General features: G+C 42.3%; 1 protein-coding gene across 2 annotated transcripts in view; it reads right to left on the bottom strand.

The window, feature by feature from the left end:
- Positions 1-20,065, bottom strand: part of LOC135200025 (probable RNA-binding protein EIF1AD) — a 36,021-nt gene continuing 15,956 nt past the window's right edge. For both annotated transcript variants that reach the window (XM_064228253.1, XM_064228254.1), the window contains exons 2-3: positions 1,922-2,073; positions 1-705 (exon numbers count right to left, since the gene is read on the bottom strand). In XM_064228253.1, coding sequence (XP_064084323.1) covers positions 259-705; positions 1,922-2,073 — 599 coding nt within the window. In that variant the 3' untranslated portion in view covers positions 1-258. The remainder of the gene's footprint in view (positions 706-1,921; positions 2,074-20,065) is intronic.

The raw sequence follows: 20,065 nt of genomic DNA, 5'->3' as shown, positions 1-20,065 counted from the left end.
TGTCCTTAAGACTTTATACATGTTTTATTCAAAGATTCCCCTTATGAAGAAATATTCATAGAAAAAGTACACAAAAATTTATAAATAATATTTACCAACAGTAACATATGGTTATTTTAACAAGATTAGCTTTACCTTCATTGGTACTGGAATACCCAAAAGCCAACTAGTCCTTTTTTTTTTGTTACAGCATGCTTGGCAAAGGTATTTCATATAAAGTCACTTACACCTTATAAATAGGACCACTTCAGTTACATTTTAGTTATTTACACTTTTATCATTTTTGTCTAATTGTTCATCAGATTCAGCTTCACTATCACTTTCTTCTTCAGAGTTGCTGGACTCAGTCTCATCAACATAAACATTTGGTCTGTTCGGATTTTCAATCAAAAAATCATCATCTTCACTCTCTGAGCCACTTTCATCTGTCAGTTCCTTGCTGACCTTAATACTGTCCAGTCTGCTACTAATTTCCTGTTCATCTTTGCTCTCACAGTCCTGCAGAGTAAATTCTGAGGGCCATTTACCATTTTGCTCAATAAATCTAATATGGTCTTTCATTAGGATTCGAACAATCTCTGCCCGCACTTTATTTCCTTCGGGTATGGGTTCCGTCACCACATAATTTCCTCTTTTAATCCAGACATGTTTGCGAAACTTAGGAGGCATTGATACAAGGAACTCTTCTCCATTTGGTGCAGCAACCTGTAAAGATCCAAATGTCACTGACCTTGGAAAAGAATACAATAAGATGGCGTGCTGCTTCTGAATGAATTAGTCCTAAGATTTTAAGGTACTAATTTACCTATTTGAAGTTAAAATTAAATAATCTATGAAGATAGTTTTAATATCTTACAATCTTGTGAAAAATCATAACTGTAAGACACCTGATGAACATAGGCTGCCACAGACAGTATTTCCATAAGGTATCACTGCAAACATTTACATAGGAAGAAAAATTGCACTAATGTACTGAAAGCCAATATTCAGTGCTTTTTGTTTGCAAATGTCAATATTCAGTGCTTTTTGTTTGCAGATTTGCATTAAAATGCAAGTAATCTACTGAATATAAAAAGTTGAATTTTGCTATTTTCAGTGATGCTACTGATAAATTAGCAGAAACATAGAAGAGATACATGTGAACAATTCAGTATAAAAAAGGGCACTGCAGTAAAAACTATGTAAAGTGGTAACATCACAGATTTTAAGAACTGTTCCTACAGCAGCTGTTATCAATACCTACTCTGCATACTGAAGGCTAACTGAAGCATTCCTTCAATCATTAGCTACTCAAACTTTTAAGCATTTTATCTCCCTTCCTACATTTTCCAAATCACTTTTTGTCTCAAGTTCTGAATGGCTGAAAGTGCCCCAGTGCTTGGTGTTATGGTGAAATTTTCATGAAGCAAATCAAATGTTTTTACAATGACCCAAGATTCCTTTATAGTCTAACACTATTTGATCTTGTCCTTAAATGTAAAACAGTCTTGTTGATTTCAAGATTGACAATTTGAGTTTTGTAATCCTGCCCTATGAGTATCAATTTCTGGGGACCTGTAAGAGTATCTGCTTTTGCTACTAAATTTCTATTATTTTAGAGATTGGGTTAGCAGCACCAATCTCCAGTTAACAGCGCCGTTAAGCAGGTTTTTAGTGCTATTATCGCCGATTTTTGGTTAGCAGCGTCAGACGGGAACAGAACCCCTGCCTTTAACTGGGGACTCCCTGTGTACATATATAATATATGCATAAATAAATGCATAACATAAACATTTTAAGATGAATTTTAATATAAAATACCATACCTCCTAAACTGAAAGAGTAACTCAATTTACAGTTGGAAATGCATAAAAAAAAATTAATATTGTATGTCTACTATAAAATGTAACTAAAATTACAGAGCTAATCCTGTTGAACTTACCTGGTGCAAGTTGTTTCCCCTTGCTCTAACAACTCTAACAATCGACTGATGTTCTTCGGGTAAAGAAAAGTCTTCATAGAGCTCTCGCTCCACATGCTTTTTCTTTGTAGTGACTGACATTACGACTCTTGGGCAGATTTTACATACAACAACTGCAAATGCAAAATATATAATATAAGAATTTGAATAGTTTACTTTATGTACAGAACCTTTGCCTGCATTGTAAAGTACAATACAAAATAATTTTCATTGTTATCATAGGTAATGCTTCTTAAGGCTATTTAAGGGGGCCGGCCGGAACACCTATATATGGTGGTATAGGGCGAAAAATGCAGTCATGAAAAAATTCATGGAGCTTCATATGGCAATTAAGAATACGTATACGAAATATTTCGTCAAAATTCCTCTTACTTTCGTAGTTACAGGGTAATTAGTAAACATAACTCAATAAGCCTAAAACATTCATCTGTACAAGAAAATGCAATATTTCTTCTGTTATCGTAAATTTTGATAATTATTGGCAAAGAAATTGTGAGAAATGGCATCTGTAGAGATTCCGTGGCTCGCAAGAAGCGAGTATCTGGTTCAGTCATGAATCAGTTGGACCATAGACTTCAAGTAGATTACACGTTCGAGTTTCACCTCGTGATATTCGCTTGCTTTTACGTATGTTTATGCATGTTTCGGCAAGAAGTTCATCATGCCAATGAGGAAAAGACAAGGAAAACATCTCGCTAACATACAGACGAAGAAAAATCGCTCAAGTATTATTACAGAAAATCATAATATACGCGTAGTTAGTGAAGAGAGAGGGGAGGGTTGCCAAGTAACGCCCCCTTCTTGCCTGACAGCACACGTCACACTGTGCCCAAGGCTACGGTCTTTGAGCAAAGAGATCTTCATTTATCAGTGAAAATAACATAGTTTTGGTTTTTTAATACCCAAAATGGAATATGAAATTCATAATAATCATGATTTATTAAATTGTCTTTGTAAAAAGAGATTACACCTTCGAGTTTCACCTTTGACATTCTCTTGCATTTACGTTTGTTTACCTTTGTTTCGGCAAGAATGTCATCATGCCAAAGAGGAAAATACAAGGAAAACATCTCGCTAACATAAAAGAAGAAACAAAATTCGCTGTAATAAACCGAGTTAGTTGAAGAAGAGAGGGGGTTACGTAGGAAGGAGTGCCCCATCTTGCCTCAAGCAGTGCCCAGGCTACGATATATGAGGAAAGGGATCATCATTTATGATTAAATTATGATAAATAAAATAGTTTTGGTTTATTAATACACAAAAAATTAATATACATTCATAATAATCATTATTTATTAACATTGTCTTTATAGAAATACGAAGGAAAACTTTGAACGCCCGTATCTCAAAACTATACTTATTGACCTACAAAATCTATCTCCTCACTTAGTTTTAAAGCTATAACATTGGAATTTGGTATATAACTCAGAAAGACATTATAGAACAATCAAATAGAGCCCTTTTTTCCAATTTTTTGTTTGTTTCGTCTTTTTTTTTTATAATTTTTTTCGTGATTTATAGGGTTTATTTTTTTACCATATTGAAAAATTCATATCTAGCAAAAAAATGACTTTTAGAAAAAAAAAACTCCATTTGATTGGAGGTCGACATCAGGTCTATATATGGTAGTAATCCCAGGTCTTAATATTAAATATCAAGGGAGGAGATAGAATTTGAAAAATGGTTATTTTCGGGATAAATTGCCCTGGCGTCACAAAACCGAAGGTCAGAGGCGAAAATCATATGCGGTTTGGAGATGTACCAAGTCACCTTATTAAGTGGTATGAATGTCAAAGTCCTGTCGTTAAAAAACGGCATTAGCCGGCCGGCCCCCTTAACATCATATTCTTACCCATAAAATATGCAAAAGTCAATAAAACTCAATTTAATACTGGCTTACTTAAATAAAAACAAAAAATTAACAACTCACTTCCTAAGAAAAGCCTCAACTAATTTGATCTCCGGGGCTAAGCAAGTTAAAGAAGTCCAGCTCATCTTTTGTTACACAAAGTACACAGGACAAAGTACACAAAGGAAGTGAAAGAGCTCATCCTCAATCGGATAAACAATTGAACATAGTACTACTGAGAAGAATCAAATCTTTCAGCAACCTTCATAGCTGAAGCATAACTTTTGCTCATGATCTTAGTTCTTGAAATTTACATTAAATTTTAACATAATCCTTTCAAATGAATGTCAACACTCCACATGATTTTTTACATCAGTATATCAGTAAATTACTTCCTTCATATATCAATTCTACAGTAGTAGTGTACTCTGATTTTCCAACACTTTAAGCTGGGACTTTCCACCCTCCCCTTTGGCAGCATGCTCTGGTAATAATTCCAATGAGTTATGCTTTTAATTACCTCCATGCTACACATGAACTATGTAGCAAAATTGAAGATAAATCTGTGTATCTTATTCAAAACATCAACATTCATATTCTATCATTCCTGACCTTTGTGATAATACAAGTCATGAATGTGCCTGGAGGAACAAAATGGTTCAGATAGAAACTCATGAACAACAGGATCAGCAGACAAAGATGCCTTTTGATATGGCTTAAGGATACTCTCGAGCAAAGGTACCCCTGAGAACAATGGAGGCAGGACCACTTGGTAATGGAATACCTTGTAAACCTGGACCTGTAAACAAGGATAATGCAGCAGACTTGTGATAAAAAGTATTCATGAGTAATGCAATAAGTATGGTAAGAACACTGGCACAGCAGGTGTACACATGCAGTGGAGTGTAATGAAGCTCTGGACTACAATGAAGGTAACAGTAGCAGCAGAGTACACTGAAGTTGCAGTGCTCAGAAATGAACAGAGACCCTCCAGTAGTGGAATATACCTTGGCGGTCAATTATTCAGAACCTGCCGTAAACATCGATCCAGTCGGGCATGCTAAACCCAAGTACACACAGGTACCCAAGGAACTGGTCTTGAAGGAAAGAAGAAACAATCATCTAAGGACAGGCCAAGAAAGAGGTGGCTACTGAACAAATGCTCACTCTGATGAGGAAAGGATGGGTAGAATAAAAGCCACAGGAGGGAGGGACCAGGACATAAGTAACAAGGGTCAAATGAAACAAGCAGCAGATGAAGAGACTGGTATACAGCAATCCTTCCATAGGAGGACAGGGAGTTCATCATGAGAAGCTTCATAAGGCAAAGAAAAAAAGGGGCAGGGTTTGAAATGGTAGTTACCCCCTTTAGTTGCTTGCTTTTGACAGAGAGAGACAGTAAAAGCTAGAGCCATGATCTTATCACAAAGAAAAGTGAGTCAAGTTGTCAATGACGGTGCCACCGTAAGCACAATATTCATACACATCTGTTCGGTGCTGACTTAGCCAGTTTTGGAGATGGAAGGGGATCCAAATTAGGTCCCAGCCTAGCAGTTCCTAAGGGACCTTGTATCCTGAAATACTGGTTCCTCAAGAATTCAGGAACTTAGCTAGCACAGACCCTAATCAGTCTCTGAAAAGCTGATGATACTATCTGCTCTTCCTGGGCATCAAGAATCAATTTCATGACCCTCAGGCTCATTAGAGGGAAATCCTGGGGAAGCAGAGTGGTAGCAACAGAACCCTCTGTTTCCTGAGCTGAAACGAATTACAGTTCCTCTAAAAACGACTTACATTTGGAAGTAAAAACCTTTTCCATACGAGAGGCATGGTTGGCTCCTCTTTGTACCTTGGCATTTAGCACCAAACAATCATCTGCACAGGAAACAAAAGCCTACTGACCATTCCCACCATCCTGCACTAACACCAAAGTAGCAGGAGGCAAAATTGAAATTGCTGAAGGAGTCGACCTCAAAAAACTTGGTTGAGGAGAAGAGAATCCAGTCTGTTCTGCTAATGAGACAATAGCAATCAAGAACAATCCACTTTCTAACAAGCAAATATACACTGAACCTCGGTGCTGCAAAGGCGACTCAAAGCGCATAAACCAGGCTCAAGAATACCTTGAATCCTGCCTTGGCGACTGGGAAGCAGCCCGAGGCATACGCAATGTCAAGTGCAGTTGAAGAAAATGTCTAGAATGCTCAAGAGTAGCCCAAGATGACAAAGGGAACCAAGACTGGAAACGTGATGTCTGAGGAGAACGGGAACCACAACGAGGCGTCTTCACCTTACGCATCACCAATGGTGAATGATCGAGGCTCCTATTACTCAGATCTGCAGGAGAAACTAGCGCTGACTTACAAGGCATCAAAAGTTGATGAGAATGCATAAAAAAAAAGGAGAGTACAGAGAACAAATGCATTCACAAAAAAATGGGTACATTTCATGTTTGCAGTCAATTTTCCTCTAAAATACAACAATTCCATTTATTTCATATAAAAAATGGGTCCATTTCATTTCTAGAAAGCCAATTTTGCTATAAAATACAATAATGACATTTTACACTTTAATGAGACTCTAGCAGAGTCTATCATCTGAAAAATAAATTAGGGTATGGTAAGATAATCAATACAAAATTACACATCCCTCCCCACACTGTCCAAATTACTCAACTAAAGGACACATTCTAACTTTACATAATTGGGGTGCTGCACCCTACCTGATGAGGGCTTTTAGTTAGTAATTAAATGAAACTAATTACTCACCAAACATAAGAAACATTGTTTAAACAGATAATGTTTTGTTTTATGAATTTTTGAGAATTACTGTTGGTGGAAAGAATGGGAAGGCAACCGGACCAGACATGATCCCGGTGGAGGCATGGAAAGCATTAGGAGATGAAGGAGTGGATATACTGTACGATCTTATGATAAAGATCCTTGAACAGGAAAAGATACCAAATGAGTGGCGTGGGAGTATATTGATCCCAATTTTTAAAGGGAAAGGCGATGTCCAAGAGTGTGGTAATTATAGGGGCATTAAATTGATGTCCCACACTTGAAGATACTGGAAAGGATGATAGATGCTAGACTGAGAGAAGAAGTACAAATAGGTAAAGAGCAGATGGGATTTATGAAGGGAAGGGGAACAACAGATGGTATATTTTGTCTGAGGCAAATAATTGGAGAAATTCGGGGAAAGACAAAGGGACCTACATATGGTATTCATTGACCTTGAAAAGGCTTATGACAGAGTCCCGAGACAAGAGGTATGGAGGAGCCTGAGGGAGAAGATGGTGCCAGAGAAGTATGTGCGATTGATACAAGAGATGTACCGGAATGTATTTACCAGAGTGAGGAGCAGTGTTGGGGAGACAGAAGGTTTTGAGGTGAGAGTAGGATTACACCAGGGGTCGGCTCTGAGCCCATTTATCTTTAACATAGTGATGGATGTTATAATAGAGGAAGTAAGGGAGACAGTACCATGGAACATATTGTATGCGGATAATATTGTTCTGTGTGCAGAGAGCAGGGAAGATCTGGAAGTGAAATTGGAAAGATGGAGACAAGTACTGGAGGACAGAGGAATAAGAAAAATAAGTAGATCCAAGACAGAATATATGTGTACCACCACTGAGGGGATGATAGAGAAAGTATTCAGCTTGGTGGAGAGCAAATAAGGAGAGTTGATAAGTTTAAGTATTTGGGATCTTTTGTTAACGCTGGAGGAAGTATGGAAGAAGAAGTAAAACATCGGGTACAGGCAGGCTGGAACAACTGGAGTTCTTTGTGACAAAAGAGTGCCGCTTAGGTTAAAAGGAAAATTTCACAAGACGGTGGTAAGAACAGCAATGCTGTATGGTACGGAAACAGCAAGCATGAGAAAAGCAGAGCAGAAGAAGATGGATGTGCAGAAATGAGAATGCTTAGGTGGATGTCTTGGGTAACTAAGAGTGGATAGGATCAGAAATGACTACATAAGGGGGTCAACTAAGGTGGTGGAAGTATCAAGAAAGTGCAGGAGGGGAGGCTGAGATGGTATGGACACCTGTAGAGGAAGATGAGGACCACGCTGGGAGACATACTATGGGAGTGGAGGTGCAAGGAAGAAGAAAGAGAGGGAGACCAAGAAAGAGATGGAAGGACTGTGTGAGAGGAGATTTACATGAGAAGGGAATTGATGAGGCAGAAGTGCAAGATAGAAATAGATGGAAACGGCTCATCCGAAACGGCGACCCCATATAAAATGGGAAAAAGCTGGGAAGAAGAAAGACTGTTGGTGGAAACTACCGTGGTACCTCGTTTGTCGAAAGTTCATATGTCGAACTTTACGTTTTTCGAACAAAATTTTCGAGAAAATTTTGTATCGTTTGTCGAACAAATGCTCTACTTCGAACTAACTGATTATATAGTTTTATACTTGTATTCGACAGCCTATTGGGTCTTACAAGTAAACTGTATTAATTTATTTTTTTTCATTTACAATATAAAGTTTAATGATAACAATATTCGACAAAATACATTAAAGTGTAAAGCATTTAATATAAAATTTAGCTTTCAATATGACAATTTGTCCAAAATTGCATTTTTCCTAACTATACAAACCTGAGGTCCTTTTACAATAGGAAGGTACTAGCGGCAGCTGGATAGGTCGTAAGCTTTCGAACAAGGGGTTCGGTAGTTAACTGCTTGTCCGACAGGCGCGCGCGCGACTGGTAGGTAAACAAATCACTTTTGCTTTTGGCCCAAGCAAAAACTGCAGAGTGAGGGGTGGCATGAGGTGGTGGGGCTATGTGTAAAAGGACTCAGGTTTGTATAGTTAGGAAAAATGCAATTTTGGACAAATTGTCATTTGTTCCGACACGGCATACAAACCATTCTGTTCCTTTTTACAATAGGAAGACTCACTTTCTTGGTGGGTGGAATCTGAGTCTTTTGTGAACAGACTGGTGTTCGCCCAACCTTGGAAGCCTCCCTGGTCGTAAGAGCGAGGGAGGGATCCAAGCCTCTGTCCGATTGATCGGGGTGTGCACCGCAGGATCAATGGTCAGACCTCTGGACCAAGTACTAAGAGAGAGGCAAGCGTATCTCTTCGTACCAGCAAACAAGAACAAGTTCCTATTTGCAAGAGGCAACAACGTTATGGTTTGTCTCTTGTTGGCATCCACTTCCCCCCCCTTGTAGGAGGAAGTGGTGGAATATTTCGCTCCCATCCCTAGTGAAAGGGATAGGATGGGCTCTGTCGAGTAGCTCACCGGCATCTCGTCCTTATCCAGCAAGGTGATGACCGTATCCCTCTACCCACAGGTAGAGGGGTAGAAAAAGATAGGAAGAGAAGCCAGTCACTCTCTCATTCACTTATCTATTCTTACAGTCACACCAGGACTCGATGCTGTTCAGCCTGCTAGGGTCTGGGTTAGCTACACAACGTGTTGAGCAGCCACCACGGGTCCTAAGGAAAACGATCCAAGGACCTGTGGGCAATATCCAAAAGGTAGAAGGAGGTGCCAGTGGTCTGGTTGTACCAGACCCCTGCCTTCAGCCTGCGCCACGGAGAAGTTCTTGTGTAACTCGAGGGAGTGTACTTCTAGGTCATCTTGGTGCTGACGAAGAGTCTTCAACACTCCGCCTGGGATGTCGAGTTTCTTCAGAAAGCGCGGTCGCGCTTTCACAGGACAAAGCAGCATCTCCTTCGCATCGAAGGCGGTGAAGTCCATTAGGGAGGGGACTGTGAAGGACTCTAACGATCGTCAGGAACCGAAAAGATGGGTTCAGAGTCTTCGCTACGAATTCGGTACGAAATCGAGCGTCACGAATCCCCATCCCCCTGGATGCTTGACTTCGCAGGCAAAAGTCATGCATTACCTCAGAGGAAAAGAAGGGAATTGTCGAATGACCTATCCCTCTTCTCGACTTCGGTGATGTCCTGTACCCATCTGGTCTATCCGTCTGCAGCGAAGTTGTTGTTCTCGGTAGTGGATAGGACACCGACACTCAATGTTGGGGTGCGATGGTATGGGTACTGTGGACAAGCCGTTAGGACGAAGAAAAGATTGTTATGGAACAACCGAACTAAGTCCACAGCGAAGTTCGTAACAGACTTGGGCGCTCTGACAGCTGCCTACTGACTGCGTTCGGTAGGAGGCAAGTTGTCCAAGCACCCGAGCAAGTCACGTGACCTTCGCCTTAACAGGGTTATGCCAAGAGACTAAACAAATAATTTGTTCGTCACCGATGCCAGAAGGCAAGGTGATGACTCTCTTAAGGCATGTGCCCAACAGGCGAAAGTCAATTGCCTTCTAGAGACCGCGGTCCTTGATGGCAAGATATCTCATAGTATAGTTGATTCTCGGGTAAGGAGAAACAACACTATGTGACGTTGAAGACGAAGGTGTACAGAAAATGCAACCTACGTCTTCACAGCTGAACCGAGAGAGGGATTCTCAAGATTCTGAACCTGTGCTACAAAGACTGAGAACGCTAACCGCTATTGATTGCTGTCCGGTGAGGACCGTAGTTGCAATAAAAGCGGAGCGCTTCCAGTAATGAAGACAGGGAACTACTGCCTGAAGAACTGCTTCTCATGGGCTGAACATTTGGAAGTAGAGCTGTCAGGTCGGAGAGTAGGCGATGTCTTCTGACATATCTGTTAATTCGGGGCGAGCAATTGAAATTGCACACCTACGAATACGAGATATTTTGAAGACAAACTCAGATGTCTGCAAAAATCATTCGCATTATCGCAGTGCGATGCAGCGGTTGACTAGTACAGACTTCTGTTACCGTGCGGTAAACAGAAAGATGACAGAGTCCAAGAGTATCTCTGTTGAAAATTCTCGCAATGTCGAAGGCGGATGAAAAATCGAGCGGTCACAGCAGTAGATGGTCCTTCATTATTGCGAGAATCCCCGTTAATCAGAGACCTAAGTCCATGATTGTTGGGCAGAGATACGGTTCGGTAGTCAATCCAACCAGGGGAGAGAGAGACGTAACCGACCGTGCATCTCAGAGACCTAGCTGATACTGAGCCGCTATCAGGCAGTTTCAATACGCAGTAGCTCTCGGTGACTCGTCATCCTGAGTTGCCAGGTAATCCATTATTCACGAAGGAATGCGTTCGGCTAGAACCATCGAGCATAAAGAATACGCTCGAGCAATTATATTTAACCGAAACGGATTTCGGTAAATACAAAAGCTGATTTGGTGTTGTCATGACAATACCAAGTATCTAAAATCGAAACTGATAACTGCTGGGAGGTTGCAGGCAACCCCGAGTTGCAGTTCAATTAAGATTACAATTCGTCTCGGTCACAAACCGTAGAGTTAACTACGGTATGCGCCTACCCCACGGACAATTCAACTGTTAAAGAATCATGTCGCGAGGGTAATATACGTATAGTAATTTGTAGGTTCTGTACCACGACCTCCATCCTAAATTCTTTTCCCCTCGAGGAATGAGAATAAGGATTGGAGATCGACCGCCTTCGTTCTCTTATTCAAGAGAGTGAAGGAGAAGTCTTTCCCAAAGGAAAGCTTCAATGGTGAACAGAATACCGAAGACGATAGTTCAAGCCAAACTGGAAGTTCCCGTCCGTTCTTCTCTATTCCAGGTTAAGCGCCTACTGTGAGATACTCTTCTTTCAGCAGCGGTCTTCTTCCAAAATGCTAGAAATTACAGGAATTCGAGCATAAGCGAGGTTCCCGATTATCGTGTAACAATTATCGGGGATTCTCGCTCACTTTGGACCGTGGTCTCGCCTGAGTGTTTGGAGATCGTAAAAACTCGAACACTCTGAGTGCTGGGCTAGAAATTCCGTAGAATTCTAAGCACTCTGCGAAACCCCCCACCGAATTCGTCAGACGATATCGGCTGGTGGTCCTCTCGATTCCCGTAGAAATCGAGAAAGGGGCAGGATCCCTCCTCAATGACCGGGGCTTACGTCAGGTAGGACCCGAAGGTCCCCCCGGTAGCGCAGCCCCTAACGTGGGATCTTACAGAGAAATCTCTGTAGGATCCCTCCCCTTTCCCTCGTAGCCGTAAGGAGAGAGGGAATGGGGGAGGAATTGGATACTGGCTCGCCTTCCCCCCAGCGGATCTAGCAGTTGGAGAAGAAAAAGGAGCAGCCATCGCCTTACGGCGATGGGCCTCTCAGAGCCTGGGAAAATAAACGTATCGTCAGGGAGAAAAACGTTTTCCCGAGGAGGGTTACGAACTCATACTGTAGGTAAGTGTCTGCCGCCACTGTGAACGTCGTCTGGGTGGGGCTGATCGACACCTGACAGTAGAGAGCCGATACCGCTCCAGACTCATTCCAGTCCTCGTCGAGGTCGAAACCTCAGGAGGACCGAAGGGTATTTAAATACGGTGTCCGAAGACACGTATAAACGCCTCTGTCGCAGTAGAGGAGGTGAAGTAGCTTGTTCGACCGTCCAGAACTGAGAGAGCCTTCTTGTCCGGAGACGAGACTACCTGGTTCAACACAGTCGGCAAGCTCCGATCGCGGCCGACCCACCGTCGATTTGGGTTCCCTCTCGGGCCCCAAAACGACTCGAGCCGAGACGTGGCTCTGCTGGTGGGAGCGGCGATCCTTCCCCGAGGTCATTGTGCTGACGAATCAGCGCCGTAACCTCGGCAAAGTTCCTCTGGATCTCGGAAGTCACAGCATCTTGCAGAGTGGGACCGTTAAGCCCTTCGAACAAGAGCATATTCCGAGAACCTTCCTCTAAGAAGGGGGGAACAGCGACAGCCCTCTCGGTCTTTTGCCATCCACTTGCGCATACCCCTGCCCTGGGCCGGTCCAAGAACCGTGCCTGGCACGTAGGGCGTTGTGGTGGGATCATGAGGGGCGCACCCCTCACGATCACTCCTCAATACCTCGCTCTCCCGGTGTAACCCGAGGTGGTTGAAGGTACGGGAGAGGCAGACCTGACGCTCCCTCGTTGCTCGCTGGCAGAACCAGCAGGCTTGGAGGGCTGCATGCGATCGTCAACCCGCGGTGACGATCGAGCTGCAGGCCTGGTCGAACCGTCTCGCTGTGGAGAACGGCTGGACTGAGCACAGCGGCCCGATCTCGAGTGTCAGAAGAGCTGGTGCTGGTTGCCGTACCCGATCGCTCTCTGTGAGAGCGACGGTCAGGCGACCTGCAGGCTCCACTGTCACAGTGGACCGACGGTGCTTGTCCTCACGGCACGTCACGTCGCTGGTTCCAGCCGTGGCTGGCACCGGCGAACGGGAGGACCTCTTCCCAGCCTCAGCCCGTGGCCGGTCGTGGACCGTCACGTCCCCCGGGTAGCCAGCTGTTCGCCGCGAGAGCGAGAGCTGGTCTGGTGAGAGTCGCGTGAGCGGCTGTCACCAGTCTTCCGCCCCGTGCCGTGAACCTGACGCTGAGCGGACTCAGAGGTCTGGTTCCTGGCTGCACGGTCGCTATGGTAGGCGACCTGGGTGGTTTTACACTCGGTACCATTCCCGCGACACGACGAGGCCGAGACGGAACCCTGATGCAGTGGCAGCACCACTGACACCAGGCGAGGAAGTACCGGTGTTAGCCGGTACCCCTCTGGTCCCCGTAGTCTTCTTCCTTGCGGAAGAAAGACGGGCCCCGCTCCCGAAGGACAGGAGGACCAGCGGAATGGACCCTCCCGTCCCACCGAGGTGAGACGGGTCCCCGAGAAGACTCCCCGAGGAAGCTTCTTAGGAGGGAGGAGGCGACCTTCTTCTTCCTCGGACTGTAAAGAACCTTAGAAGTCGAAGGGGAAGAGGCGGCGGCCGACGACGATGAAGAAGATGAAGACGACGACCACGACACCTTCCTCCTCTTCTTCGTCAGCTTCTCAGGACAGACGTAAGATCTGCTATCCAGGGCGGAGCCGGGGCTGCTGTAGCCGAAGCCACAGGGCCGGACGCACCTGTACAGACAGACCAAAGTCTGGGGTAGTACCACCACGAACAGGGACGACATCAGCAGGTATGGGCATCTCAGGAACAGCAGGCACGGCCAGCACATCATCGGTAGGGACAGCCAGCGCAGCAACGGCAGGAACAGCCAGTGCAGCAACGGCAGGGACAGCCAGCGCAGCAACTGCATCCCAGAATCGGCAGTACGGCAGGCAGCACCGGAAACACAGGAAGTGGAGCAGCAGCCAGCAACATCCTGGTACCGGCGGCAGGTCCAGGGGCGAGTTTCTAGGGCAGCGGAAGTGTGGTCGCTGCAGCGCGGCAACCACGAGCGCGGCGGCGGCACGCCCCCCTCTCGGTACGGCGAACGGCACTTCACAGCGGCTGTAGGCAAGACTGATACCACGTGAGGCGAGTACAAACCAGTTGAGGAGGGACGTCGTCACCTGGTTGCGTGGTCACCACTCCATGGGTGACCGCAGTAGGCCAGACATAGAACCGCAGCCCCTGGACACCAGCACGCTCTGCAATTGGAAGGACGCCCATACCTCACCAAGGTCCACGCTCGTGGCAGTAGCACCTGCGGAAATAATAGTAGTAGCGATTAATTGTGGGGAAATCCCCTCGTGCGGGGGTTTGATCCCTCCCGAACGAGTGGAAGACCCCTAATACAATTGTACATCGGGCACCGAGCGCCCTCCCCCGCGCTCGACGGATCGGGCGAGGAGAAGAACGCCGATAACCTCCCCCCCCCCCAAGGGGAAGAGCCATCTGTAGGGAAACTGAGCGGGGGGGGTCTCGTTTCCCCACCCCCACCCCCACAGCAGTACCCATGTACGCAACAACAAAATAAGAGCCTAGAGCAATCGTGCCATCGGCACGAATACAAGGCATAAGGATCAATTCCCTGACTGAGCGGAACTTGAACCAAATAATATGATGCAATCAATAATAAGGAACAAAATGAAAATGCATCTTGCAAAACGATTCACTTCACAATGAATAAGGGCTCGGATCGAGCGCATTTGCGCCCTCGTACCGAGCGCAAGGGTGAAAGGTTCCATTCCTTACCTTTATGGATCAAGGTTTCTGGAAACCTTGATCCATAATGAATTGATGCAATCAACGAATATATGAAATGAAAAGACTACTGCGCTTGCGATTTCACTTCATACAAATAAAAAGGGGAAGGATCACTTCCCGTGAATAGCGGAACATTGATCCCAGTCAACAAAGCAATCTCAATAAAAAAATGAAAATGAAAAAGAACTGCACTTGCGATTTCACTTCATTCAAAATAAAAAGGGGGAAGGATCAATCTCCGGGTAAGCTCGGAAACTGATCCAAAATGAGTATTGCTACAATAAAAAATAATATATGAAAATGAAAAAGAATACTGTACTTGCGATTCCACTTTCATACTGAATAAAGTTTCCGTGCCGAGCGCATTCGTTCGGCAACGGGCATACAGGTCAAAAAAAATATAAATGAAAAGAGCACTTACGATTTTCATCTACACATTTCCAACCCAATATACGCTCGGAGCGAGCGCTCCCGCCCTCGGCACCGAGCATACACAATACAGAGGATCATTCTGGGAAAATGAATTCCCGCAATTACCGCCCTTCAGTCCCGGCACCTCGGGTAATCGGAGGGCGTGTTGAAGCCAAGATCCTTTAATTCACAATTGAATTCAATGAAATGATTGTACTTACAATTCAGTTTCACTAGATACATAGAAAAAGAAAAACACAATCATGCGAAAGCAAACGACGATGAAGCGGGCAGAGAGCGATGATACACGTCCACACGCCAGCAGGCCGAAAGCAAAAGTGGTTTGTTTACCTACCAGTCGCGCGCGCGCCTGTCGGACAAGCAGTTAACTACCGAACCCCTTGTTCGAAAGCTTACGACCTATCCAGCTGCCGCTAGTACCTTCCTATTGTAAAAGGACCGAAGGTTTGTATGCCGTGTCGGAACAAATAACATTTAGCATAAAAGATGTATCGTATGTAACCGTGGTGACGTCACGCCCAGCTGACTTGAGACTGAATGAGGGAGCGTTGATATGTTGAGAAGAGTTAAAATATTACTGTATGTATGTAAAAGCAATAACAATTCACATAAAAAGGGTATTTCTCAATAAATTTAACGTAATGATAAAGTCTGAAAACAATCAAATGCAATAAAAAAAAAAGTCTTTATTGAGCCAGTGTCCAGTGCGCCGAGTAAGACGGTCTAGTTGAACAATATTAACAAAATAGTAAATGAAAGAACAAAGATTTTCACAGTAAAATTTAGCACAAATGATTAACAAAATCATTCGTCACTGCGGTGATACATAGCTAACTTGAGGTAGAGGGAGGTAGGGTTTATATTTTTTAGGAATAATGAATGAATAATTTTAAGTTATCGTGCATTGTGGTATTGTTGAGGATAGAAGAAGAGGCAATAAAATCTTTACTATAATATGTACGTAAAAGCAGTACCAATTCACATAAAAAATAAAATGTTATTTCACAATAAATTGAACGTAGTAATGATAAAATATGAAAACAATCAAATGCAAAAAAAAAAAAAAAAAAAAAAAAAATAAAAAAAAAAAAAAAAAAAAAGGTCTTAATTGAGCCACTGCTCAGTGTGCCGAGTGAGACGGTCTAGTTGAACCAAGGACTAGAGAATATAAGGTCTTGTCATGCACTGCTTAAACTGGGGTACAGGATTAAACGGCTAGGTGCGTGACGTCACAATAACGGCAGTCAGGCCCCTTAACCTATAGCAATCCTGCCTTTACTTTCTCTTTTTTTTTTTTTTTTAATACTCTTAAGCTTTTCGATGAACAAATTAATAGTCAGATGTAGGTTCTTCATTCTACTATGTTGAGAAGAATAATTATAAGAGAGATCATTAGAACATTTTCACCAAATAACATTGAAATTATAGAAAACCTACCTCTGCTTTCTTCTTTTTATCCATTATTAAATACTATTATCTGTTTCCGAAGGAAAATAATAGTCAGAATAAAAACTATATTTTAATATATTAAATAATCATGAGCGAGTTCTAAAGAACATTCCAAACAATAATATAAATATATGTCTAAATTACACATTTAACAGATCTCCATAAAATCACATTTGGCACATATCTAGCTATGTCGCTAACTTTTTCAATCTATGCACCGCTTTTCTGGAAATACAAATGTGTCTTTTCAAATTTCGAATTCTAAACACTGTATGGCATGGAACAAAATAGTTCGACTTCTGAAGCTATTTGGATGTGACTGCTAATTATATCCACTAATTTAATTATCGCTCCTTTTAAGGCTGTTAAAACATTTTCCTCCCATGGTGAGAATCAAACATCTTATTCATACATTTCAAATGATCAAGAAACACTAGGTTTCATTAGTTTCCACTCACCAAAGCTTATGGCACCAATCTTTGTGTCATCTTTCTTTGTTACTTTTGCTCCTAAATGTTCCAGTCGTGGAAACTTGAGAGCAACGAACCCGCCAACATATGGCATCTTCCCATGTTTGTTCTTCAACTTCCTGGTCTTTAAAGTCATCACTTTGATCATCCTTATTAAATACTGGTAAGCAAAATAAAATTGCTGATATACTGGGTTCTTTCTGAAGGGAATTTCCTTCGTCTTTGAATGATGCGTCTTGCTTGTCAGGGACGTGGGAAAATGAGGCGGATGTTATATTTTCACTGTTGCAGTTTTAAACGTTGCTCTTTGAGCTTACAAGTGTGCTGTCTTTTCCTAAAAGGTAGGCTCTGAGACAATGTTTAAATGCAACTGGTGATGGGTGCTGATCGTACGCTTCCATTTGACTTTTGCAACCAAAAAAGTGCCCCAACCCAGCCTGATTTAGTCTGTAATTTAGAGTATACGTCATGCCAAGTTTTTATTTTGCCCTTTTCAGCAAGTTAGACAAAGGATAGAGCATTGTACTTCTCTTCACTTTCATTTCTCTAGCGGTTCAATTCATGTTTTGAAAGATTTTGTCTCGCATCTACAGTTTTAGTCACGTCAGCATTTCTTGATGATTTTCTATCTGTTGGCAGTCGAGAATAAAACGGATCACACTATCTATCAACAAGCCAAATGAAATGGCTTGTAATTTTCTAGCCCTTCTCTTCAAATATCCTTGGTTGTCGAAGTGATCAAAAGATTTATAAGTACTTTTGGACAGCAGTTGCACGGCAAGTTTAACTTTAATTCGTTGCATACCTATAATAACTAACATTGATGTTTTTCAGAAAGTTTATAAGCTGTCCGAAGATCACTTCATTCCTCTTTATTAGCTCTCTAACTGGACCATTGTGAGCGTACGTACTACATACAGTTGCCCTAAGGTGTTCCTTTACCCCATCCCCTTATGTTTCATGAAAATGGTCTGATAACACAGCAATGAATCCTATTTGTCTTGTAACGACGGATGTGAATGGTCGAGTTATTGGATGCCGATGCTCATATTTTCTAATCGCTACTGTAGACAATGTGTTAATGATATTAATGATATAAGAATAATTGTTTACATTACCAGTGAATTAAGTTGTTGAATAGAAAAATCGTATAATAACAGAATAATAAAAATGGCAATGGTGAAAATCATGTTCAGTGCTTACTAACCATAATCGTCAACCTTTGTTCCATTCAGGTGTGGCTGGTGCAGGCATTTTACTGGGATCCTACTTTTGTCCATAGTAGATCATTATTTAGTGTCAATTTCACACCCTCACCAATAATACTCTCTTCGTGGACGGCGACACAGCGATATTAGTGAGGGTGTAAAAAAAGTTATTGAAGTCAAACTAACTGTTTCAAATATCTCTTTCAATATTTAAAATTTCCCCCCACATGTGACCTAACAAAACATCAAGAAGAAATCATCAATTGTATTTTCATTGTATATGAAAGTAAACTCCACAATGATCATTCGCAGAATAGTGAGGTTCATAAGAGTTCATAACAAATATGGTGGTAGTTCAAGAATTCATCAGTTGTTAAAGACCCACTTGACAATGGAATTACCCTGTGTAATGTAATTAAGTGCCTTGTAAGGTATTTCACTCTTAAAACTGAATATTTATATGCATTAGCAATTTGACCTTGCAACCAGATGCACCTTAAATGGGTAGATACATAGAAATAAGAGCTGGATTGAATTGCTTTTGCTTTCAGTATTCATCAGGTTTTGATTTTATTTCTTTGCATTTAACTTAAATGGCTAAATTTCTCCCCTCATTTGAGCTGGTCCTTGGTCATAATCATTGCTAAAAAGTAAAACACCCAACCTTTTAGTAATTATATAACTATGAGTTTTCTTTATTAAAATCAGCTGATTTCATAAATGAATTTATAGCACCTATCTAAAAACTATGTAGTAATACACAATTGTCATGTTCAGTGTTTTTCACAACCATAATTTTGTATTATCCTTTGTTATAGGACTCAAGCAATACAGATTGATTGAAACTATGTCCTTTTTTTTTGTCAAATTTCCATTCTTGTAAAATTCCTTACATTGAAAAAAAAAGTCCCCACAAGATTACTGATTATAAATTGTTTATTGTAAGTATTAATATAGTATTTTACTAAAACTTAAGTACTTTCAGGCCTTAACTGTGGGCCATTCTCAAGGAATATGGATACGTAACACCTTACTAGAGGGAAAAATTAAAGTCTATACGAATGTAGATAACTACTTACTGGAGACACCATTGAAGTCTACAGAAATACAGATAGCTACTTATTGGAGGCATCAGTGAAGCCTCCATGAATGTAGATCACTACTTACTGGAGGCAGCATTGAAGTCTCCAGGTAACAGATAACTACTTACTGGAGGCAGCATTGAAGTCTCCAGGTAACAGATAACTACTTACTGGAGGCAGCATTGAAGTCTCCAGGTAACAGATAACTACTTACTGGAGGCAGCATTGAAGTCTCCAACAATGTAGATAACTACTTATTGAAGGCAGCATTGAAGTCTCCAGGTCCCAGATAACTACTTACTGGAGGCAGCATTGGAGTCTCCTGTTGGGACTTCAATGCTGCCTCCAGTAAGTAGTTATCTACATTCATGGAGACTTCAATGCTGTCTCCAGTAAGTAGTTATCTGTGACCTGGAGACTTCAATTCTGCCTCCAGTAAGTAATTATCTACATCCCTGGAGATTCTAATGCTGCCTCCAATAAGTAGTTATCTGTGACCTGGAGACTTCAATTCTGCCGCCAGTAAATAGTTATCTACATCCCTGGAGATTCCAATGCTGCCTCCAGTAAGTAGTTATCTGTGACCTGGAGACTTAAATGCTGCCTCCAGTAAGTAGTTATCTGTGTTCCTGGAG

The sequence above is a fragment of the Macrobrachium nipponense genome, chromosome 26 (assembly GCF_015104395.2).
Source record: "Macrobrachium nipponense isolate FS-2020 chromosome 26, ASM1510439v2, whole genome shotgun sequence".
In the NCBI taxonomy this organism is placed as follows: Eukaryota; Metazoa; Arthropoda; class Malacostraca; order Decapoda; family Palaemonidae; genus Macrobrachium; species Macrobrachium nipponense.
This window is presented reverse-complemented; position numbering and strand designations above follow the sequence as displayed.